Source organism: Lepidochelys olivacea (genome assembly GCF_965140295.1).
Source record: "Lepidochelys olivacea isolate rLepOli2 genome assembly, chromosome: 18".
Lineage (NCBI taxonomy): Eukaryota > Metazoa > Chordata > Testudines > Cheloniidae > Lepidochelys > Lepidochelys olivacea.
In genome coordinates this window covers 24,093,926-24,119,310 of record NC_140428.1, presented here as the reverse complement: position 1 = coordinate 24,119,310, position 25,385 = coordinate 24,093,926, and the positions used below count along the sequence as shown (strand labels likewise).

Here is a 25,385-nt window from a genome sequence, read left to right as displayed (position 1 = left end):
GTTTAAATCCTGTATTACTTTTACACTGTGAGCTCTTTGGGACAGAGACTGCCTTTTTTGGTATGTGTTTTACAGTGCTTAGCACAATGGGGTCCTGACTCCAGATTTGAACCCGTAAGTGCTAGCACAATGCAGATAATTCACACTAATATTCTGAGGCTTTAAGTGGTGCTGGCCTTCTTCATAGAAGTGAATTTAACCCAAGATGCATTTCTTTCCTTCCAGCAAGTTAACTCAATGTTTGTATGAGAGGCAAATCATATAGTACAGTAGTAGTTTTGTTTTTTCTCTTTCCATTTGTATTTTATTGAACTGTAATAAAACCTATAATCAGCAATCCTAGGAAATGATGTGAGGGAAAAAATTGCTTTGGATTTTATTCTTATCCATGACCTCAGTCTAGTCCAGTCTTTAACGCACAAGCTAATATAATGCCTGGATAAGGACTTCCTTTGAAAAAGATAGTAAAATATTTACTGTGCTGTAAGTGGCCTCTTAACCTGTCTTTGATTAGATATTTAATTTGGGTTCTGTATTTAAGATATTATTTTCTTTGTAGATGAAATTGTGGCTCTGAAGCGACTGAAAATGGAAAAGGAAAAAGAAGGCTTTCCCATTACCTCTCTTAGAGAAATAAACACCATTCTGAAAGCACAGCACCCAAATATAGTCACTGTTAGAGTAAGACCACCAATACTTTTATATTAACATTAATTTTGTTCTTGAAGTGTTACTCTTTGACTGTTAAAATGCCCTATAATGGTCTGATTTAAGTACAGTATTTGCTCATTAGAGCTTGTTTCTTTCAGTTTGCAGTTGTGTGCCTCGTATAATCAAATAGCTCATTTTTGTCTATAAAATCTGTTTAAAAGCTATAAAAAATGAACTTGTCTAAACACTTCAGTGTCATACATTTCTTGTGAATTTTATAAATTTGATGTCCCTTTTTTTACCTGCTAATACATTCCTGCCAGTCATCCTTAACCACTTATAAATATTGCTTGGTTTCCTTGATAATGTGCTGTATTTGTTCTTAGGAAATTGTTGTGGGCAGTAATATGGATAAAATCTATATCGTAATGAATTATGTAGAACATGACCTCAAAAGTCTGATGGAAACCATGAAACAGCCATTTTTACCAGGTACTGTATTTCCTAGCATCCTTTAACTTTCCAAGCTAAAATCATGTGAATTACAAGAACATCAATATAATATGTCCCTGAATTATACTGACACATTTTTGGCTTAGTGTGTGACAGAATATATCATTAAGATGGAACTGTTTCTGAAAGCTCTTTGGAACAGGGACTGTTTCATCTTTCTACCTGTCTGTCTAGCCTCTCTATTTAGAAGCTTAGATCAGTGACCATCACTATAATATACGAGCGTCTCCCAAGAATCTATGGTTTGGATTCGCAAAGAGCCTATGGGGAGTGTGGTACCCAATTCACATTCAGTTTCAATAGGGTAGTCAACTATCTTAGGCTCTTTTGAAAATTCCAGCCTATGTTTGTTTATATATGCAGCCCTTAGCATGATGTGGCCTTGATGATGCTCAGGGCCTTTGGATGCTACTGCAAGATATATGATGATGGATGATGATGAAGCAAATATATAAACTGATGGGGAAGTTTCCTTGATTGATTAATTAGGGTTGCAGGTTTACTTTAGTTAGTTAGTTAGTTCACTTCAAATATTAGGTGTCATGGGAAAGCTGGAAACACAGGTATTCAAGACTTCCTTCTCTTAACTTTATGCAACAAGATTAGTCCCTGAAAAATGAAATATTTGGGGATTTAACTAATTGTACCCAGAACTGCACCATATTCCTCCCATCTGAATGTGCTGCAGTGTGAGCTTCCTCAGATGCTCCTGGAAGAATTACTCTGTACCCTTGAAAAGCAATTCCATTGTCTCTGCTAACTTAGGCACATGTTAGCGTTATCTGATTTGTTTGACAGTCACCTAGGCATTGTGAGAAATGCCTGTTCTGCATGGGCTGTGCTGAAAACACTAAATTGAACACATTTCATTCACTATCTTGTGCTAAAATTCTGTAGCCAAATCTTGATACCATTTATGTCATTGAGAGTTTTGAATTGACTTCAGTGGGATCAGGATTTGGTCCATATTGATAAAAGCCCCTGCTTTCTTCCCCTTAATCCTGTAAACTAGTTGGTTCTTTTTTAATAATTAAATGCATAACTAGTACTTTTTTTGGTTATGTATGTTTTGTTCTATGCTCTTGATTTAACTGTTTCAAAAAGCATAGTACTAGTAGACTTCATCTTTCAACTGAACACACAAGGTTCTTTCTTTCATCCTTCCAGGTGAAGTGAAAACTTTGATGATTCAGTTATTGCGTGGAGTCAAGCACCTTCATGACAACTGGATACTTCATCGGGACTTGAAGACCTCCAACTTGCTGCTGAGTCATAAAGGCATTTTAAAAGTAAGGATCCAGTGTGTGTTTGTTTTGTTTTTTTAAAGGCCTTGAACTTCATTGCATCATAGCAGTTAATATCTGGATAGTGTGTTGCATTTCCATTCTTGCAGCTGTAGCATGCAAGAAAACCTACTGTTGCAAAATAGAATAAAATTTTCCATTAGATACAAAGACTGCCCTGTCATGGTTGTACGATTTATGCTAGGATATGACTAATAAATAAACATGGTTTAGTGGTCAAGGGAAATACTGTCTTGTTTTTATAACAACATAACTAGGAGCCAGATCAGGGTTCTTTTCCCAGCTGTGCTATAGACCATATGTGTTTGTTGTCAGATGTTTGGCCATGTGCGTGTTCTCCCGTGTGTTCTCCCAGCTTTGCGCAGACAGCTGGCACATCAGACTTTGAGTGAACCACCCAATAAATCCACAGACTTGGTTCGTATCAAAGGTGCTTGGTCAGGTTTATTGCTGACAAAGCACGGTGCTAATGCCCTAGCTCAATGGTTACAGGTATACTCGTATATGCTCGTGACAATGGACTGGCTCAGTTAGTGGTGGGACTTTCCACTATCTCCTAGGCCAGACAAAGACATTTCCTCTGAGATACATCTTTAGACACCAATACAAACAAGTTACGCATCACCCTCTGATGTATTAGGGCGCCACACATTGCCTTGTACCTGTTGGTTCGATCAAAACATCTCTATTCATCATGCTGTCATCCTGACCCTATCCTTAAGATCGGTCCGCATGTTCCTGTTATCTTTGGGGAGTGTGGTTATTGGGGTGTTCTGGTACCACCCTTCTGGAATGTGTTTACGTGAGTGTTTTGTGTCTAGCACCTCTTAGGAGTATGTGTTTTTGCAATATCAGCCCTATGCTTGCCAAATTCTGTGAGTAGGGCCTGCCTCTTGCTCATTACTTGACTTTGCTTCATATCAGCAAGGTTTTAACTACCTTAACCCAGGCCTCAGGCCTCATATCAGGCCTCTAATACAAGACCTTATGTTTCAGGCCCTCTTCTTACTACATGTGTGACCTTAAATAAGTTGTGTAGTCTCTGTGCCTCAATTTCTCCATCTGTAAAATAGGGATAACACTTTTTTTAACTCCCAAGGATATTGTAAGACTTAATACATTAATTGAAAAGTACTTGTATAAGTTCTAAATTGTAATGTTTTTCTTCCTGTTGAAGGAAATAACATTAAAAGGTGGGTATTCATTCTTGGGGACAGATTATACATATTTAATTTATTTAAAAAAAATACTGGAAGGGTATGTAACAAGTAGGATCAGGATATAACAGTCTTCCGCAGTTTCACAGCTCTAATATCCAGAGGCAAAATTACAAAGTAACTATTATTCAGAAACCTTAGGGTATTAATGTAGTGTGCAGCCTATACTGTGTCCTTTCCTAAAGAAGACAGCTCTTTTTCACACTATATGAAATTTTGCTGTTTGTTATGGGATTGCAATTAGCACCATCTAATATTTTTTTTCTGCCATGAAAATTTACCAGCCTAGGGAGAAAATCTACTAGACCTTTGTCATGATGGTCAGTAATGGAAAAAAACCAAATTATATTTGCCTTACCAGTCAAAATAAAGTACTCGCCTTGGATGAGGGAGCAAACAGAATTTTACAAGACTAACTTAAATCAGTGGTTTAAGTTTGCAAGGAATTAGCAGAATAACTTTTTTTAAGGGAGTGAGGGTGGAGGAAAATGACTGCACAATGCACACTGGCATTGTAGATGACACCAGCTTCTACTGTGCGTTTTTTAGTGGCTAGTGCTAATGATGATCCATTCTCATTCAGGTTGGAGATTTTGGACTGGCCCGAGAGTATGGGTCACCTCTGAAGCCTTACACACCAGTAGTTGTGACACTATGGTACAGGGCACCAGAGCTGTTACTTGGCGCCAAGGTATGCTTTGTTCTGTCTATCTGTGAACTAAGATGGCAGTTAGTCTTAATAGCACCTTGATTTTTTTCCCCTTATTTATTTTGCAGTTGACCTACAAAGTATGCATGGATGATTTTTCATGATTTAGAGATGGAAAAATATGGAGCCGAAACCATACTGTAATTGCTAATTTAGTGGAGGAAAGTTTACTTGGTTTCCCATAAGCGGAAAAGGTTACATGCTTCCGAAGAGAGGTGGATGGGTGTAACTGTTCTTCTTTGGAATATTAATAGGAGCGAACTACCAGGGTTTTACTGTTAGAGACTGGTGATGTTCATCAGTGCCATATAGGGAACTGGATTGCTTGATTTTTGGAGATGGGGAGGGGACAGTGGGGGCGGGGCATCTTACTCCCATTCTCTACAACGTGTGGAAGCTTGATGCACAGCTTTAAACAGCAAAGCAAAGCATTTGGCACCACTTCGATCACGATGTCCACCCGCTGTTTAGCTGATCCATACTGCAGGCTTGGAAGAGGCCTTTATGAAACTCTAGCTGGTGGTCTGATTAGTAGAATGTGGGTTGGGAGAAAAACCATTGCAAGAATCACAAAAGTAGATGGTGTAAGAGTTAGAGAGAACCTATGCTCTGGGTCCAAGATTTTCACCATATCTTATTAATCAGGGGCTGTGCAATATGTCAGGCTGTTACAGGTGAAAAGACTACTTTTGTTTAGGAAGAGAGTTCTACTGTTGTGATCAGATTTTTGCCCCTTAAACGGAGACTATTCTTGGGGCAGAGGGGTCAAATGCAGAACACAGTGCTAATGTATGATAGGGCAGTGGCTAGGACTCCCTCTGCTAGTTGTGATGGGAATGATTCTCAACATGGGGTGAGAGAAAAACATTTTTGTGAGTGTCACATTTCAGTATGTGATGTTTCTGTGTATAATAAGTAACTATTTTATCATCCATAGTAACTTCTACTTGAGAATATGCATGGTTCACATGCAGTGAAATAATTATAATGTACAGTGACCAAAGTAATCATATCATCATTAAGTTGGTTGGCAAACCGTGTCTAGTAAAGTAATTCCACCTGTAATTTGTACATTTTATCTATTTTCAGGAATACTCCACTGCAATAGATATGTGGTCAGTAGGTTGTATATTTGGAGAATTATTAACTCAGAAACCGCTGTTTCCAGGAAAATCAGAAATTGACCAGATTAACAAAGTTTTTAAGGTAACTGATGCTCTTGGAGTCGCTGATAATTGTTGTAGCCCAGCACTGCTCTAGAAGGATATAGTAAGCAAATTAACACCCCCTCCCAGCTCTGATATAGATATAACAGAGCCTTCTGTTGGTCAGCATATACATGTGGTCAATATGTTGTTAAAGATTGTGCTTTTATTTTATGTGTTTTGATATTTATCAAATCATATATGTGGAAGGAACAAGAAAGATGCACTGCGGTGTGTATGTTCTTCTAAGATAATATTTTGATTTGCAGGACCTGGGTACCCCCAGTGAGAAAATCTGGCCTGGGTACAATGAACTGCCAGCTGTAAAGAAGATGACATTCACAGAGTATCCCTATAACAACTTACGCAAGAGGTTTGGGGCACTCCTTTCTGATCCAGGTTTTGATCTCATGAACAAGTAAGTGTAAATTTCTATAGGAATAGTGGAAGAACCCATTTATTACAGATCTATAATTATGGAGAATTTCTACAGTCCTGCATCAAGGCATGGCTTTCTTTTTGGTTAATTTAATTTCTCAGGAAGGTGAGACTGATGCATCTCAAGTCTCTTGAATTATCAACTCCCTAAATTCTATTCTTGGCCTGCACATAGCTACCTCTAGTGAACCTGAATCCTGACATGTAACACCTCTTATTACTCCACTGTGCTGGCAGAGCCAAGGACTGGAGTCCTAAAATATAATGTTTGTTTTCCAAGTAGTAGTTTAGATCATTCATATTGCATTTAATTATCCTGTCCTGTGAGTCTTCCCTCTTGCAGCTTACTGATGGCCATTGATATCAACAGTGAAGTCATAATGTTACAGTTAAATTGGAGGGGGTGGGAAGGAAAAGGAAACAGATCTTAGAATTCATAAGAGGAAAGTGGAAAGCTAGGGGAAAAAATAGTCATCTGTATTTTGTCAATTCTGTTAAATCAGCTGTTCTTGTTGTCTTCATAATTAGTTCTATCCATAGATCCCTGATCCCCTGATCCCTGTCTCTCCCTGCCCTTCTTCTTCTCCTCCTCCTCCTCCTTTTTTTTTTTTTTTTAAAGGATGCTGGCAATGGCTTGAGGGGTTTTTTCCCCTAAAAAGTTCTCCTAGATTTCATGCCATGTGTATGTACCTGGAAAGGACAGATTCAGGTACCAGGTTCTATGGAAAGTCTGTGTCCATCCTTTGTAAAAGAGGATTTTCAGTCCTCTCAGTTTAGCCACTAAACATGCCAATCAGCTGTTGCTTATTTTTCTTTGGAATGAGTATAACAATATTACTTCGAATCCCTTAAGTAACCTGCCAAAGTCTGTCCTAGTAAAGATGGTTGTCAGTACAGTGCTGTATAACTCACAATTACTTGGGTTAAGATGGGTTTGTCTCTTAGAAGAGATCATTAGTGCAGGATGCATGTATGTAGGCCCTGGTCCTGCACAAGCTAAACTTTACACATATTATTGAAGTCAGAGGGACCAATCTCTCTTTCTCTCTCGCTCCAAATGTTTGCAGTATGATGGTCATATTATGCTAAGCTTGGTATATGGCACAATAGAGACAAACCTTTTGTACTGTTAAGTGCTTGAAATAGTTGACCACAGATTGACTGGTCAGGTTATATTACAGAATTGTGTAAGAGTCATCCTTACTACAGAGTGAAGCAACATATAAAATTGTGTTAATTGAACCACTTTAGATCCTTTCTAAGCTATATCTGACTACTCATTCATCCAGATGCTTTTCCTGATCTCTGCAACTCAACAAATGTATCTTCAAAAAGGGTTATTTTTTACTTTAGTGGTGCTGAGTGTGTATGGTGTTGGTACCCCTGAAAAATAATTTAATGTAAAGTTCCAGTTTTTATTTACTTTTAAAAATAATCCTTTTTCAGAAAATGGGAATATCTTAAACTGGATGTCTGCATATTTTTTTCCCCTTTGAGCTAATTTTTCCCCTTTTCTCTGCTTTTTTTTTTAAACCCCGTCCCACTCCATCCCTTTGAATAATTTTCAGGTTCTTGACATACTATCCAGGCAGAAGAATCACTGCTGAAGATGGTTTGAAGCATGAGTATTTCCGAGAGACTCCCCTTCCTATTGACCCATCCATGTTTCCAACATGGCCAGCAAAAAGTGAACAACAAAGAGTTAAGCGCGGCACAAGCCCACGACCTCCAGAGGGAGGACTTGGGTATAGTCAATTGGTAAGTTTCCCAAATTGGTAAAGAGCCAAATTTTGAGGTAATCCAGCATAGAATCTCCTACTGTCCCTTCTTGTGTCTCCTGGTGCTATTGTTGTGAAAACTGATAGACTGGACTGTATCACCGTATTGGGTTTGAAATCATTAGAATTACTAGCAAGTTCATTGTTCTTAAAAAGTGAATGTGGCAAGTGTGGTGGCATTTTGATCATGGATGAAGACTGAAGTCCCATGCCTGGTACATTGCAGGCACCACTGTGCAGAGGGGGAAGCTGCCCTGCTTCCTCCAATATTGGGGCTAGGGGAATAGTCCAGAAAAGTGAGGCTCGTACCTTTTCCATTTTCTGGGCTTCCTATGTGCTAAGCTTGACTTGAGAAGCCATAGCCATTTGAATCCGCTGCAAAATCTCATTGTACTCTTCAGACTCCTCATTCAGAGCTTTCTTCTCTCCCTTCCCAAGTCCAGCATATGTTAGACAATACATTTTATTGGTTGTGCTCAAGCTACTTTTGATCACCTGTGAACAGACTGACGAAAGTTTCTATGTCCATAATTTTGAGGGTGTAAAATCTCAAATGGCAGGTGTGCCCAAACTGTATTTGATCAGTTGGTTAATACGCTGATTTACCAATGCAGATCGTGTAGTCACAATAGTTTTTGCATGCTCAGAGATAAAGGCACTCAAAAACAAGCATCCAAAATAGGAAATTATAATGAAGTCCTTTTGGAAATATAGCCCTGGGGTGTTGATTAAATAACATGAATAAAACTCCACTTAGAGCTCAATGGTGAGGCCATTAAATTTAACATGGTATTTCCTGTATCTTATAAATATTGTTCACTTTGCTTTTATTGTAGTGTTAGAACAGTGAGACATACATTTCTTACTTATAAACACATGAATTATATATTCATTTTCACAGGGTGATGATGATCTGAAAGATACAGGTTTTCACCTGACTACCACAAATCAAGGAGCATCTGCAGCAGGACCTGGCTTCAGCCTCAAGTTTTAAACTTAATATGAGGAGGGGAAAAAGACAGAGCTTTGACTTCAACCATGCTGTTGATGAATGGATTTCAAAGTGCTCCAGTTTTGTTCTTCGCATCAGGAAGACTCTGTATTTTACACAGAAATAGCCAGATGTCATCTTGCTGGGTGTGGAATATAACTGCTGCATTTCATTCAGGGGACTGGAATGAATTAATCCGAAAAGCCAAGGATCATTACAAAAATTCAAAAAGGAAAACTTGAAGTACAATCTCAGAACTGTTTTTTGTTTTTTTTTTAATTTTTTTGCTTGTAAATTTGTAGAATTAAAATCCATTTTTAATTGTTTAACAGTGTGAAGGATTTCATTTTCTTCACCTGCACCAGACTTGGATGGTGGTGGCACTAAATCTTCTAGAGAGGAAACTTAGAGAGATTTTTCTCTCTCCATCATCCCCATTTGTGCTTACACAATTGAAGCATATTGTCAGCACAGGTAGAAAAGCTCTTTTGTAAAGATTATTATCTCTTTGAATTCAGTTGCTTATTTCAGCAAGAAACCCTAAAGGCATTTCTGATGTCTCTCCTATTCTGTGCCACGCTTAATACTTACTGACCTTTTCTGAGAGCCCCAAGTGGTTTCTGATGGATTGACCTACTGTATGTATATATTCATAATGGCTGTGGTGCAGACCAAGAACTGCAATATTCTTTTTATAAATCAAAAAGATTTAAATCATTATTTTCTGAAGGTAGTCTTGTTAATGTCTCCCCTTTTTTCCCCAAAAGAAAAGGTAGGTGTACTGAATTTACAGTGCTACCTTCCAACACCTACATAGACTAGCCTTCCATAGGAATTGTCCTGAAATGTTGTACTCTTTTGCGTTTCTAATTTATAACTGAACTATCCTTTTCAGCGGAGATGTCAGAAAGGAATACTATAAAAAGCTGGACATTCATGCAATTAGAATTAGGCTCCAATCCAGTAAAGTGCTTAATTTGAATGATATGAGTAGTCCCATTTATTTCAGTGCAACTATTCATGTGCTTAAAGTTAAGCATAATAAGTGCTTTGCTGGATCAGAGCCTTAGAAACAGGATTTTTATATATACAGATTGTCGTAAATTTTAAAAGTAAAATATTCTTGGAGGAAAATAGAAGTGTATCAAATATTTTCTCTTAGGCCTAATTTTCTAATTTGTGGTGAATGGGGGTGGGGAGGGGAAGGAAATTTTTAGTCTTGTTACCTGTCTGCTTCTGAAATTTCAGAAGCAGACAGGTAACAAGACTAAAAATTTTGGCAAGATCATACTGTATTGTGAGTATGTGGCAGTTGTTAATGTATGGAAAAGCAGACTCCATACTACATCTCTCAGACTGCAGAGCAGAACAACATCTGGCTGTGACCGGCACAATAGCTGATAAAGGATTAAAAATGTGACTTTATATTGTGTGTCAAATGCCACTGTAAACTTTGCGCATCATAACTTTTGTATCGTTCCCTTGGCAACAGCGGCTATAGCCACCAATGGACGTTGCACATAGAAAAGTCTGATTCCCAGCAAGAGAGGATTTTTTAGTAAAACAAATTTAGCTGGATTAAGATGGGAATTTTGTCTGGTTTTGAAAAGTGTGTGATTCCAGATGTTCCAGGGGAAGGGAATATTACTACTTGCCTCTGTGGAGCAGCATTCCAGTTGGTCTGCCTCAGATTAATGAAACAAGCAAAGAAAACACGTAATCTTTTAATTCAAAAATGTCTGTTTTTCCATATGGAGTGCTTACTGTGTATGATCCTAGCTTGACATGTCCATACAAAAAAGATTATTTTCTATTCCCCTACCCTCAGAAAGTAGCTAAATTAATTTGATAAAATCAAGTCCCATGTTAATCCATTTTGTACAAATAAATAGAAATAATAGTGAAATACTAATCATGTTTTCCCAGCCGTAAATCTGATATTTTTTTTTATAGGCCCTACATATACATTTTGGATGTGACTGGCCAAGTGTTTTCCATATTAAAGCTGAGCCTTTAAGGTGGGTAAATTTTGTTTTTAAATCTTAAGCTCTGTAAAACTGAACTATGGTAAGAAAATACTTCGAAAACAGTTTGTTCAGAACCACTCTTTTCAAGCATTTGAATTCAGTCTGGTGTTGTTTCCATAAGCTTTCAACACAGGCCAATGTGCAGATTCTACTCTGAGCATGAGCAGAAATGGAAGGACTTTTGTAATGCTTGCACATTTTGCAATGTTGTTAACAAAGTTTGCTTTGAGGATAGAGTAATCAACTGTTATAACAGCAGACGTGAAATTTAACTATAATTCCACCATGGTGATGTGTTTTTAGTATCAAAGTTGGGTGATAGGAATGGGAATACAAGGCTTTTAAATATCTGATTTTTCCTGTACTGTGGGGAAAATGGGATTGGCACTTGTTTGCTCTTCGAAGGCCTGAAATATTTCTAAATTTGTTTTGCTTGTGTTTATCTTGCTTTTCCAGAAAGATTCCATCAATGACTATAGCTCAGTGGTTTGAGCATTGGCCTGCTAAACCCAGGGTTATGAGTTCAATCCTTGAGGGGGCCATATAGGGATCTGGGGCAAAAAATGGTCCTGCTTTCAGCAGGGGATTGGACTAGATGACCTCCTGAGGTCCCTTCCAACCCTGATAGTCTATGATTCTAAGACTAGAAATATAGTAGGTTTGTTGTCATAGTCCTGTTCTACCCTTCGAGAAATCATCATGGTTAGTTAAAGTTGGTGTATGAATGGCATCTAGATAGTAGGGCAGGGCTGGATGGTTTGCAGATCCTCTCCTTTGCTAAGTAAGCCACTTCCTGCATTCCCTCCTCCACCATCCATCTGAGCAACAGCCAGCCTGGCTCTGTGGGAAAACAGCTGAACAGAAGACTTTAGCTCTACAGGAAGCCTATAAACAAAATACTCATCCCTCCACAACAAAACCACACAGCTGTTACTCCTTCAGGATCCACTCTCTCAGAACCCCTGTGAAATGTCATTGGGAGCAGGGGTCTCTGTTAGCAGATCTCAGCCCACAAGCAAGGCTGGAGGGGTGTCATGAGTTTCTGTTGATAGGCTTTCTGTAACACGCTATCAGAGCAGCTCACATACACTAATAAATTTACAACCCTCTTAGGCAGGGGAAATGTTATCCACCTATTACAGATGGGGAGCTGGGGCATAGAGAGATTGAAATCCACGCTGTGATGGGTGGAAGAGAAACTAAGAGCTACAGTTAATCCCAAACATGAGACAAGGCAGGGACTTTTAGCAAAACATTTGATGCAGTAGGGCCTCTGCAGTCTCAGAAAGTGAGATTTAGCTGTAAACTGACCCCCAGACCCTAAAAAGAAACACCTATTTTTTTTCCTTTTCCCTCCTCAGATCTCTTCTTGTCTCTGTCTGGGTAGATGGAAGTTCACTTTAACCCCACAGCACTGTAAGTAACCTGAGAACATTTTGGTTGTAACACTGATGGAAGAAAGCTGGTTCTGTAATTTGAGTTTGCTGCAGCTTTAAGATGCCTATTTTATTGACATAACATCACATGTGGTTGTTAAATGAATCGTGAAATTTTAGAAAGAACCATAGTTACAGCAGCAGTTAATGGGAGTAAAACAAAAAACTTTATCATAAAGCATGATGATTTCCCTGTGCTCCACCATGCTTAAACTGAATAGGAGATGTTAAAAAAAAAATTGCCTGAGCCAGTTACTGAGTCTCTCAGCAGCTGTGGGAAAATTGTCCCTGTGATATACTTGGGCACAATGAGGTGGTGACAGGAGATGTGGAATTAGAAAGGTATTCCTAGAGTTAGCTATACTGTTAAAGGTGTGGATTTAAAGTGAGATTATACATCCCTCTGTGGACACACTTTTTCTGGAATAAGATCAGCTTTTCATAGTTTAGTACATGTCACTTTGGAAAGGCTTTAAACTCAACTCCAAAATAAGTTGTCCATAGGGCAGTTTACAATTGTACCTATCTGTCTAGTGCAAACATCTTTCAACACGCACACCTGTCCTATTGCTTGCCCCAGGTTTAACTGCTGAACTTCACTAGATTATCATCCAGCCTTTGAATTAATAGTGTTGTCTTTCCTGAAATGCATGCAAGCATGGTCCGATATATAACTGCCAGGACAGTCGTTCTTAGAGTTTATGGCAAGAAAATGCATCAGAGCCAGGGATTAGTGTTAGATGTAGGTTTATTTACCATCTTGGTTACCTACAAGAAAGGGGTAAAACTCCACATTAGTTAAATGTGAATATTTTACATTTGGCAACTACAAACATCAATGAGGGCAGGGCAATAAATATGATGGGTGTTAGAACTATTTTAAAATGAAAAGTATGGTCAATGGGAAACTTCTAGGAAAGCAGCAATGTCCACATGGTGATAGACAACAGCCAGGATAGTAGCTGGCAATGAAGTATGGCAGCAGAGAAAGCAAATGTGAGCTTGTGGGCTGAATAGTCAGAAATGGTACATCAGAAGCCATCTATGTAGCCCTAGATAAAAAACAGGTGGTGGGTGAGAAAAGGGGAACTCCTCTTAAAGACACAGGAGTTTTCAGCACTTCCATAATATTATTGGCGGCCTTTACCTGACCATCAACAAATTAGAATTCTTAGAGCAGAAATAATGATGGAAGGAGATTCACACTTTAGAATTTGAGCACAGGAAAAAAAAAAGACACCTGAAGGGTAAGGTCTATTTGACTGTAGAACAGCGGTGGAAAGCCTAGTTCTTGAGTCATTTAAAACAGGACAGGACAAACTTGTTGGAGGGACCAACCAGTCATTGGACTCCCTGAGCGGAGAGAGGGAAAAGCCCTCTGAAAGAAGGTAGTTTGCAGGCAGAGAACACTCTATTCTAAGCCAGCTGTAAATGGTAGTGCAGTAGTATTAGAAATAGTTCCTATGTCTTGGTGGGGGGAAGGAATGTGGTAGAAAGATGAACAGGGCCTACTTTGAGCCATACCCTAGACTGATGTAAAGCAACTTAGCCACTGTAAACTTGACTGTAGTGGAGCTAAGGCTCTGTCCTCTAGTTGACCTATAGAACTTGCAGGAGATGAATAATATATAATCAGTAATGATGTATGCATTAAAACCAAGTAATAGTTTTTGTCTAGAAACAGCAATGTCCTGTTGCGGGGCTGTCCCATTATCCATCAGATGTTTACTTGATCCAAGAAACAAAAGCACTTCCATAGTGATTTATTGGTAACTTGTTATCTAAGAATGACATCTGATGCAGGCTTGGAAGCTACAGACAGAGGTAAACAACACATTGTGATAAATACAAATCACAGAAACATTTACAGGGGGAAGACGCATTCCCTGGCTATTTTAGTTATGTAACATTTGGAATAATTAGAGAAATTTTCCCTGGAAAAACTCATTCAGACCTCCTTCAGTGCTCAAATAACAGCATCCATGTAGAATATAGCCAGGGATTAGTCTTTTGTTTCAAGCCCTGCTGCCATATATTGGCATTTTAGAAAGTTAAAGTACAAAGAAATGCTTGACAGCATGACAAACCCTGGAACATTAACCAGTCCTTTTGTTTCCAATATATATCCAAAGCTATTGCAACATCAAGCTGGTGACCCATTTTTATTCTAAAGCCAGGTTCCATTAATACAGTGGATTGGTTAGTTTTTAAATGATCTACAATTACCTGGGTAATCTTGGCTTTAAGATTTTTTTCCCCTCTTTTGCTTGATAGTAAACTCTTGATCATTGGAAAAATTTCTCCAATGTCCAACTTTCTTGCCCCTCCCCTGGTAGCAGCTGGGTTGCTCTGCTGGAGGTTAAACATAAAATGCGGAAGAAGATGGGATTTTTGTCTGAAACAACTAGCCGTAACTGATGTCCTCATTCAAGACCCTTGTTAGTGTCTAACCCTAATCCTCCAGGAATAGGTAGTCAGGATTCTTTGCTTTTTCTTCACAATGCAGGTATAGGTTCCTTCGTTAATTGCATTGGCAATAATGCTCATGTGGTCATCATTTAAGGCTAAGTAACCTGGATATGAGTATTCCAGAAGCTCCTTGTCTTTATACCAGCTGTCATAAGGAAAATAGTGAGAGTTAAACATACAGCATAGATCAAAGTGCATTGAAGAGGCTTGTCAGTAATAAGAATTTGTATTGGGGTTGTATCATAGCACAGACAAGACCAATTTGAAATGTAGATTAAACTTCAAAAGCCTCTACCTCCCTAGGGACTTAGGTTTCTTCTAGTGGCAATTTCAGACATGTCTAACTCCCATCAAAATCCCTAGGAATCAGGCAGCTAAATACCTTTTGAAGATCTGGATCTAAATCACTTAAGTTCGTTAGGGCCAGACCCAGACCCACAAAGGTAGTTAGGTGCCACTGACCTTCTCAAAACATCCAAGCAGGTTAGGTACTCTATTCCCATTGAAATCAGTGGGAGTTAGGCACTTCACAGTTTATCTGCATTTTTAAATACATCTGAAAATTTTAAAAATGAGTTATTAGTAGGACCCCATTTGAGTCCTACTGGCAGTATTTGTGATTTTATCATGTTTAAAACACAATTCTCATGCTCTGTCCTGTGAAAGACCCAGGGAGACAGTGAAAATGACTAGAGACAGCCCTGTCATGCACATTGTAGCCAAGTGAAAAATAAGGATTTTCTTCCCTTTCTAATCTTTGTTACTTGCCACAATAGGTTGAAAGTAGTATTAATTTTATAGATTCATCAATTTAAGGCCAGAACAGACCATTGTGATGATCTACTCTAGTATAACATAGACCAGAAAATTTCCCTAGGGGTTAGAGTTATTGTTCCTACTATTTAAGTGAAGTAAATAAGCTACTGTGAAAGAGAGACATTCTGATAGTGTTGCACATAGATCCTGGGTTCTTTAAAAAAATTCAAACTAATACCACCTGACGCTAACTGTTGCATTCAGTAAAGCATCCCATCCACATTGAGAGGAGGGGCTCTAGCATTCCCTGGTGGGTTAAATTCTACATTGTTTGTTGTGCTCCTCCACCTGTTCTTAGTCCCGCACAATTTAAGTGTAAAACGTGTTTTTGTTCTGTGCAGCATCATCTCACTCTGACAGGGGCTCCTAAATACTACTGCAATACAAATAATCAATGATACATTCTAATTTTAATGGCTATAAAGAGAAGCCTTAAATCCATGGGTCTCAGACTAAACTGCTACTTTGTAGTGTCACTTCCATGAGGAAAAGTGTTCTGAACACACTTTACTTCAGTGAAATCACTACTAATTCAAAGAAAAACCCATCTCAGAGCATTATTTCTGGATGTCTGATATTGTTTTTGTCTGTAAAATGCAGCGTGTCCCAAATGATTGGAATGGGGGAAGAGTACTTACTAAACTTTGCCTTTTTTATGAATAATCTTCTGTCCACAGCGAAAGGTGACATTCCTGCCTTCAGGAACAATCTTGGTTTTCGTCCTGAGTGGAGGAAGAGTTGGTGCTACTGTTGGAAAAGGGAATTCTGTCCACCAGAAGGAGGGAAAAAAAATAGCTAAGTCAGTTTATGCCATTGGAAAGCATTGCTGAAGATAACAGTATTTTTGAGGAACCACACTGCCTTTTAGATTTCCTTTTCTGTATAGTAGTTCTTCAAAGCTTCCTCCTAAATAAGCAAGTATTGGAAAGGCATTACTTTATCATAATTTCCATAGACAAATAACATCCTCTCAGTGCATTTACATGGCACAAGATGACATTGGTTGACTTTTTTCTATCACCACAGCCTTGCCAACACTTGTGATTTTAGCGCAAGTCTCATGATATTTGCTGATTTTTCGGAAGGGGGGCGGGTAGAGGAAGGTTTATCCTAGGTCCTGGATTTACAGGAGAATCTGTGCAGGGAAACAGTTTACATAAAATGTAATCACTGTCATTGAAATGCTGTTCTAAGACATACTTGTTATTAGTCTGAATGGAGGTACACAACCCCAGTGCCCTCTTTCCTTTAGTCCAGGCTCACAAATATAAAACGAAAAGGAGTACTTGTGGCACCTTAGAGCTCACAAATATGTTCCTACTGCATGATTAACAAACGACACCTAATCTGCAATTCAGCACTAACTATCGGCTTGCATTCTTCAAAGCCAAAGTGTAGTAACTGCAGTTAATGACATACTTTTTCCTCTCTGATAAGATGGGGGAATAGCCTAAAATTTGTTTAACAAAGCAATTACCTGGTTTCAGATTTCCAAAGGGATGGGTTAGATCTAGAGGGTCAAGTTCAAGTTAGACTAACCAACTTTAGCTCACAACTTTCCCACCTCGCCATGTAAATTATGCTACCAAATACCTCACCTCTGAATTTTGCCCTCAAGAGGATCTGATAGGGAAGCAGCACAAGGCACATGGAACAATTCTTGTGTTCACAAACTCTCAGGGTCTTGGGATAAAGTTAAATCAGAGAGGAGGAACACTGACCAGGACAGCAGACTTTTCCATACTCTAGACAACATGCCCTGGGGCTGAAATGCAATAGGCAAAGCAAGGGTGTTAAGGGCATCACTGATAACAAGACTCTTCCAGACCAAAGGATTCAGTAATTTGTCACTAACATTCAGATAGCTCACACAATTTAACATTGTCCCTCTGTCAACTCTTATGACCCTTAACCCTGGAAGAGGAGCTGATACCATAGCAGAAATCACAGCTGGACGGACAGTGCTTTTTCATCAACTTCCTACGAGTCTCACAGAAACCTTTCCGAGTCCATGATGGACATACGAATAGTCTGTCTGTGCAGCCTGAAATGAAAGGAGACAAAGCATTAAAGGGACAAGTGCCATTTCTGTATGTGAAAGAAAGTGATGTGCAATAAAACAACATTGGATCACATTGTGTGAGCTTGATCTGCCATGGGTAGGAATCAGCCTTAAATAAGAACATAAGTAGTGTGCACTTTCCTGTATTTACATTAGTTAACAACGGGCAGGCAGTGAATGCACTAGGCTGGACCCTCAGTGGAACTGTGAATTTGCCCCAGGTGAAGGTCTGATCCCATTGACTTCAATGGAGCTACGACACTAGGTGAGTCTGACCCACTATTCCTTAATGCCAGTAGACAGCTGTGCAGTGCAATGTCATTTTGAAGCCATGATAGGCATCAGGAAATCAGTGCTGCTCAGGATCAGGCCTTTAGTCTGGTGCTCTTTACACTAACAGCTACAAGAAACAAACCCTTTCCTCTCATCTCACCATAGAGTCTGTGAATCCCCCACATGTCATCCTGGGAGATGGTCTTTTTCCCAGTTAAAGTGGCATTGATGTGCATCAGGGCATTAGAGTTCAGGGAGTGCATGAGTCCCAGGGCATGTCCAATTTCATGAGCTGCTACATGTACGAGGTCTGTAAGCCAAACACCTGGGAGGGGAAAAGAACAGCAGCAGAAGTTACACAGCATGGTTCTGTTCACTCACCTCAAAGTATAACAATGGATTCAGCTCAGTCAGGACGCAATTTCAGACTTTGTTCAGGAATTGTTTTGTCTGGGGATTTGCCCCAATTCCATCTCCGGTGCATCAGCAGTGGATATTTGCACCAGCAGCTCGTACCCTGGTTTCATGCACTGTGCAAACAGCAGCTTTGCCTGTAAGAATTTACATTAGAGCTGCTACATTTGTGCCTGAAATCAGGACAAAACCCCAGCATGACCAGGCCAATGTGTTTCTGGCAACATTCTCCCTTGTTATTCCTACAGCATCATGCTTAACTAGGACATGATCATTTAAGGATGAAACCATTAGCCATTTACATGTATAAAGCACGCTGTTTTGATTGTTCTGCGTACACTTGGGGATAAAACTCCTACAAGGCAGGTTACATTTTTGTTGTACTGACTTAGCATCCCCTTAAGATGTAGAACTGAACTGCAACTTCTTGGAGACTTAGCAGCAGAGATGGATAGATTTTAACAGAAGGATGATGATGATAATCATCTACTCATAAGACAGGCCAGAGAATCTCACCCAACAATTTCTGCATCAAGTCAATTTGTGATTGAACTAGAGCAGCGCTCAGAGAAAGATCGCATCTTACAAATTTGCTTAATGCATTAAATGGGAGTCTCTGGAAATGCTGGTTTACCTTTGTTTTTTGGCTGTGTCTCAAGGCACTTTTCGATGGTGGATGAGAGAATCTTCTGTCCCTGTCTATTGTGATGTTAATTTGCATCTGTGCACCCACATATTGCAGCCCTTCTGAAGAATCGTCCATCTGAGGAGCACCGTGTGCTTTACAAACATTAGTGAAGTCACCCTTGCAGCAACATCAGTATCATCATTGCTGTTTTGAAGGCAAGCAATTACAGGGACTGGATCTCCTCTCATTCAAGTCACTGCAACTCAGAAGCATCTCTACTGAAGTCAATGGGGTTACACTGCTGCCAAACCAGTGAGAGTGGGAAATCAGGTCTAGGAGTTTGTGGCAGAGCCAGGAATAAAATTCCAGTCTCCCGACTTCCTGTTCCAGGCCGAGGCCTGAGCCCCAGAACCACCCTTTGTACCCTGAGACTTTGGAAATACGATTTTAATTGAATTGTGACACACACAGCTCTTCTTGCCCTCAGCTAGGAACTTGAACTCTTCAGTTCCCCTCGTGCTCTGAACCCTTGACAGATGTACCCTGTTCCTCACTTGGTACCCATCATTCCTGATGTGGCTAAGAAATTTACTGCGATACCTCGTTTCCTCGAAATAGCTTTTAGGGAGCTTCATGGTTTATGCGGATATCTTTCTGGATTCTGCCACCTTCTTGGTGGAGTGGGGACGACAAACACTCACCCACTGTAACTACTGCAAACCCAAATGTGGTTAACGTTGTACCAGCAGCTGTTTGCAGAAAAACAAGTTACCAGTTGATAAGTATATGGTTTGCTGGCTAGCAGACAACACCCATAAAATACGAACATCGGATTTTTAGTATCACCATCACACTGCCATGGAATGCATTTAATCTTCAGCTCAGGCTTTGTGCGGTTTTTTCTCCCCTCCCCCAATACAAATGTTAGAGAATCTTGTAACATGACCTCGCTCCATCTCTCTTTGAATATACGTTGACATTCCTGCTTTAAATGCCTTACAAACAGCCTTAGTCCCTGGAAGGTTTGTCTGGGGTTTTGTTTTGGTCTAGTTTCTATTTCCTTGTGCTTTGAGGGAAAAAATGTTGTTACAAGTCATTTTGGATTATCACTGAAATTCTCTCTCCCAACTGGTTTCATAACCCTGTTGTCTGAGCTGTTTGTTGTTTTTTCTATAGCTCTGTAAGCATGTGACATACTTCGCAACAGGTTAAAATTAAAAAGTCAAACAAAATCCAAAAATCCTTGTCCTGAAGATGTAAAAAAGCACTTGAAATAATTCTGCAGTGGCTGGGAAAGGATTAGGGGTGAAATCCACCCCTGTGCAGAGGGCCAGCACCAGACTGTATACATCATTTAATTCCTACCTTACTTTAGCAGTAGAATGCAGGATCTTTTAGTTGAAGGCAGCAATTCAGATGCACAGTGACTGTAATGAGCTGTAAGCCACTGGACCAGTGTCCACATAAAAAAAAATTATTACCCATATCTGACCCCTGACAGGCAGCCTCAGAAGAGAGACCCAGGCTCACCGCAGAGCCTGAACTACCCTCTCCAGAACAGAGGTGATATTGGCAGGGAGTTAGGAGACTCTCATGCTGCTGCTGCTTTACTCAGTCTGACTTCCACCTTCAGAAGTGGCCCAACAACTGTCCAATTTTCTGCCAGTCTGACCCTCCCATTTCACACTGGTTAAGCACTCTGATGTTGTGTGCCTGCTATAGGCCTAAGTGGGAATTATACGGTGTATAGGTCTGTGCTGGCCCCGTGCACAGCAGTGCAAGTCAGCCCTTGTCTTTTCCCCCATCACTGCAGAACTATTTCTAGTGCTTTATCCAGTTTAACTATAACATGTTACAAGTGCTTCCACTACTTCCCATTGGAGATTATTCTAGCCCAGGAACTCTCACCAGCAGGATATTTTCCTTGATAGCAAACCTAAATTTTCCCTCTCTTAATTGTATCCCATTACTTCTATCTAAGGGCTCATCTACACTGGGAAAAATTAATCTGAATTAACTAAAACGCTGTACATTTAAAGTGGATTAGTTAAACCAATTAAATCCGTGTGGAAACACACACATTCAGAATTAAAGCGGCTTTAATTTCAAAGTGAATTAAACTAAACCAAACTAAGGTTGCTTTAATTCTGAATGAGAGCATACATACAGGGTTTTAATATGATTTAACTAATCTACTTGAGAAGCTAATTCAAATTAAGGCCTGGTCTACCCTCAAGAGTTATATTGGCATAGCTACATGGTCAGAGGTGTGAAAAAACCACACACCCCTTGGCGATGTAACCACCAGGTGTAGACACAGCTATGACAATGAAATAAGGCTTTCATTGACACAGCTGACATTGAGTACATCTACACCATGGAGACTATCAACTATAGCTATGCTGGCATAACCCCAAAGTGCAAAGACAGCCCATACTGATGGATGGTATAGGAACACCGCCTCCCTGACTGACAGTAGCTACATTGACAAAAGCATATATATATATATATATATATATATATATATATATATATGTGTGTGTATATAAAGTCTGCTGCAGTTTCCACGGTATGCATCCGATGAAGTGAGCTATAGCTCACGAAAGCTCATGCTCAAATAAATTGGTTAGTCTCTAAGGTGCCACAAGTACTCCTTTTCTTTTTACATCGACAAAAGCATTCTTCCATCAAAGAACCCCCAGTGTAGATGCAGCTAAATTGGCATAGCTACCTTGGTCAGGAATCTGAATTTTTCATATGCCTTATAGCTGTAGCTATGGTGACCTAAAAGTTCAAGTTTTTTGTTCAGGGAGATTGTGTACCTACACCAACAGAAAAACCCCTTCTGTCAGCGTAGGCTGCGTCTACACTACGGGGCTATGCCAGTGTAGTCTCTGTAGTGCAGACATATCCTGACTTTCCCAAGTGTCCCCATAGAGACAAGCCATAAGTAATTCCTCTCCATCCTTGGTGTTCCCAGTCTTTCACTTACATGTCAACTGTTCGGTCATGTTATGATCTTTTTTGTGAATTGAAAATAGTGTGTATAAATAAAATGTCAATATTTTTGAAAGCAACTAGAGATTTTGGTTGCCTAATCGGAAGTACTATAATGACCCTGATTGTCAGGAAGAATAGAGCATGGCTCTCTGAAAAGTCAAGTCCCTCTAAGAGGTCTCAAGTTGGAAACCCAGAATCACCAGTCACTTAAAAACATCTTAGTAAACATACACATGCACAGATATGTCATATATGTAATATTACTTACATTTACAGAACATGTGTTCTCACACAAACACAAAAAAGAGATAAAAGACCTTCTGCTAAAATGATAAAAAAACTGGAACACACGGGATACATTTCTAAAGCTTCTCCTACCCTGCTTTTTTGGTAACAAACAAAAAACTTAACTTCAAAGAAATAACATTTGCCTTATGAAATGAGCTTGCTGACTGGTCAGGGACCATCTGCTTGTAATTTAATGTTACTTTAGACATTGTTTAAAAAAAAAATAACCAAGATAACTTTAGGTGCCCACAAGCTTGAAAATGACCATGTATGCAGGAAAGCTGGTTACAGAGGACAACAAAAATGTGAACAACCATGCCAAGAAATCTAAGTAACATAACGTGGCCCTCCCCAGAGATAGCACAGCTGCTTGGACTGAAGCCAGTCCTGATTATTTGTAATGTGGTTGGAGCCCACTGAATTACTCAGAAAGAGCTGGAACAGCCACCAAAACGAGAATATTCCATGGCTGGAGTTCAGTCACACGACAGCAATACCAACAGCCACAAAAATCACACCAAACTTTCCTTTTGTCTCTCCCAGTATTGATTAAACAGTGAGAAAATCTGCACCTAAATAAAGACCTACGGCCAAATCTTGCTCACCTTACACAAGCAGTTCTATTCAAGCTGCTGAGACTGTGTGAGGAAGTTGGCCCCTACAGCAGTAAACCCCTGATAGTTATACATTCCATTCCATCACAGTCTCATGAAGTCAGTAATGCCTCTCCTTCTGCAGGGACAATGGATATCAACGCAATCTAGCTAGCTGCAGGTTCATCACCCCCTTCCACACACACTGAGAAAAATGGATCATGGTTGGAAACATCTTCCAAAAGGCTTGAACTGATGGGGTGAAACACCTTTTATAGGTCAGTAGCATGCGCCAGGTTGGTCCATCAAAAGTAATATCTATCTAGAAAATAATGGCTCCTGCAGACTTAATTATGACACTGATACTGTGCCTCCATAACAACTAAAAATAGGTTCAAAATCCCTCTGAGTGCTGGGGAAGTTTCAGTCTGGAACCAGACTTTGCAACATGGCGGGTCCGTCCCTAACAACAACCTCCTCCATCGGCATGTGTGTCTTGTGAACCTTTCAGGATTTTGAGAAGAGTGAGCAACATCATTGTGGAAAGATGCAATCAGTCTGTTGGAGATGTAGATCCCCGTGGAGACAAGTTACATACCCTTTTTCCAGCTGAACCGGGTGTTTCCCAATATCCAATATTCATGGTCATCAAAATGGATTTCTCCATTTTTGGGGAAGAAAGCATGGGCAAGCTCCCCTGTTGTCCCATCGAAACAATGATGGATGAGTGACTCCAGGCAATCAGTGTGGTTTATGGAATAGAAGCCTGTGAAAGAGAATACATAGAGTGAGACTAGTCAGTATACTTCATACATGCATGACTGAATGAACAAGTGTCTCAGGGACATATTCTAACATGCAAGTTTTCCATCCTACAGATGCACAGAAGGAAAACCGAACTTAAAGAGATAGTTAGAAATGAGGGTTGAATAATACAAACCAGGTCCAACTCTGAACTGTTTAGGCTGACATTGGATTCAGGGTGGTCTCCAAAGGACACAAGTTAAGCTTCCCTTCAGAGAGGAGCTCCTGTTTCAACACCAATGGAAACTCCTTCTTCTTTAATCAGGGCACTGAAGAGGAGGCAGTGACCCAATCCATCAAATGCTAAGCCTAAGCACTGTATGGACACCAGCAACCACAGCCCAGCATGCCCACCTCCCGTCACGTGAAACCACTTCCCCGATCTCTACCCATTCTGGTCAACAACTGCTTTCTGCACTCCTACAAGAAGCTATGTGAACTTTTACTCTAAGTCATCTAATGCAGCTTGGATCATTTTGGTCTTTCTTTGCAACTGTAAATGCCTTTCACTGTGTGTGTCTTGTACAGGGCTACTACGTGTACCAGTCTGGCATACAAGCCTGTAGCCTCTGCTTAATCCAGGTTTCCCACAGGGGAATTAGTTTAGTGATTGAGGCAGTGTCAGAATCTCTCCATGTTTTCCCAGGAGTGAGCCCTCCCATGTCTGCAGTGGGCTCTCTAGCTACTGCCTAGAGGTCTGGGAGGAGACTATCAATTCTGCTACTACTGACAGCTGGTGGAGACTCTGCTATAAGGGTGGCCTAGCGTTTAGGGCACTGGACTGATACTCAGGAAATCTGGGTTCTACTCCCGGCTTTGTCACTGGCCTGCTGGGTGGATCAACAACTCGCATCGCTGCACCTCAGTTTCCCCATCTGTAAACTGGGGAAACTTTGTGAAGAGCTTTGAGATCTAGAGATGAAATACGCATTAGAAGCCAACTTCTTCTGGTGCTAGTGGGTGCTCGTGTCCCCCCCGCCCCCGTCTCTGCCCCATTGGGCCCCCTCCCCAGCCCCGCCTCCCCCCTGAGCACGCTGCATTCCCCTTACTCCCCCTCCCTCCCAGCACTTGCCACATGAAACGGGGGAGCTCTCGGGAGGAGGCGGGGGGGTGGGAGCTGCCGGTGGGTGCAGAGCACCCACCAAGTTTTCCCCTTGGGTGCTCCAGCCCCGCAGCACCCATGGAGTCAGCGCCTATTCCTAGAAGGGCGAGGTATGATCATCTAAAGCCATACAAAGATCCTTGGGCTGGGACCAAGTCTTTACAATAGTGCCCAGGCCATAATTTGAACTCCTTTGCTGAGCTGCTGCTACTTATAAAGGGTTATTTAGTTATAACCACTTGCCTGCAACGAATGTCCATCCAAAGCTCTTTACAAATGCCTCTGGGAGGCAGATAAGTGTTGTCCCCATTTTAAATCTGGATTTAACACAGACATGGAGAGGTTAAGTGACTTGCTCCAGGCCACTGCGCAGAACCTGGCTCTCAGGCCTGCGCTCTAGTTACATTTCATGCAGTTCTTAATAGGTGCCTGCTGGAATAGGGCTCTGTGGAGCTCCTACGTGGCAGCATTTCGCTCTGTTAGGCAAGGCCCCTGGGGAGGTGGATCATCTGCTTTCAGGTGGTGTCACACAATAGCAGAGCGAGAAACATGTTGCAAAACAATGGAAACTTTGCTGGAAATCCTGAAGACACCGCAGTCTGCACAGGAAGGAATTATCATGTCTCCCATAGGCCATAAATCCTTAAAGGAATTTGAATGTGAAACT

General features: G+C 40.4%; 2 protein-coding genes across 10 annotated transcripts in view; one reads left to right on the top strand and one right to left on the bottom strand.

Moving 5' to 3' along the window:
* CDK11B (cyclin dependent kinase 11B) overlaps positions 1 to 16,366 on the top strand; it is a 37,081-nt gene extending 20,715 nt beyond the window's left edge. For 5 of the 6 annotated variants that reach the window (XR_014714465.1, XR_014714466.1, XR_014714467.1 and 2 more), the window contains 11 exons: positions 560 to 681; positions 1,038 to 1,143; positions 2,332 to 2,453; positions 4,269 to 4,376; positions 5,484 to 5,600; positions 5,869 to 6,017; positions 7,606 to 7,795; positions 8,717 to 9,280; positions 10,760 to 10,824; positions 12,195 to 12,249; positions 16,232 to 16,366. Coding sequence is in view for 1 of the 6 variants with exons in the window: in XM_084651817.1 (XP_084507943.1) it covers positions 560 to 681; positions 1,038 to 1,143; positions 2,332 to 2,453; positions 4,269 to 4,376; positions 5,484 to 5,600; positions 5,869 to 6,017; positions 7,606 to 7,795; positions 8,717 to 8,809 (1,007 nt within the window). In the remaining 5 variants the exon portion in view is untranslated. Of the gene's footprint in view, positions 1 to 559; positions 682 to 1,037; positions 1,144 to 2,331; positions 2,454 to 4,268; positions 4,377 to 5,483; positions 5,601 to 5,868; positions 6,018 to 7,605; positions 7,796 to 8,716; positions 9,502 to 10,759; positions 10,825 to 12,194; positions 12,250 to 16,231 lie in introns of those variants that run through there. The other variant, XM_084651817.1, reaches the window with a different exon arrangement.
* MMP23B (matrix metallopeptidase 23B) overlaps positions 12,307 to 25,385 on the bottom strand; it is a 38,327-nt gene continuing 25,248 nt past the window's right edge. For all 4 annotated transcript variants that reach the window (XM_084651818.1, XM_084651819.1, XM_084651821.1 and 1 more), the window contains exons 5-9: positions 23,411 to 23,578; positions 18,050 to 18,214; positions 17,488 to 17,598; positions 16,193 to 16,319; positions 12,307 to 14,883 (exon numbers count right to left, since the gene is read on the bottom strand). In XM_084651818.1, the coding sequence (XP_084507944.1) occupies positions 14,709 to 14,883; positions 16,193 to 16,319; positions 17,488 to 17,598; positions 18,050 to 18,214; positions 23,411 to 23,578 (746 nt within the window). In that variant the 3' untranslated portion in view covers positions 12,307 to 14,708. The remainder of the gene's footprint in view (positions 14,884 to 16,192; positions 16,320 to 17,487; positions 17,599 to 18,049; positions 18,215 to 23,410; positions 23,579 to 25,385) is intronic.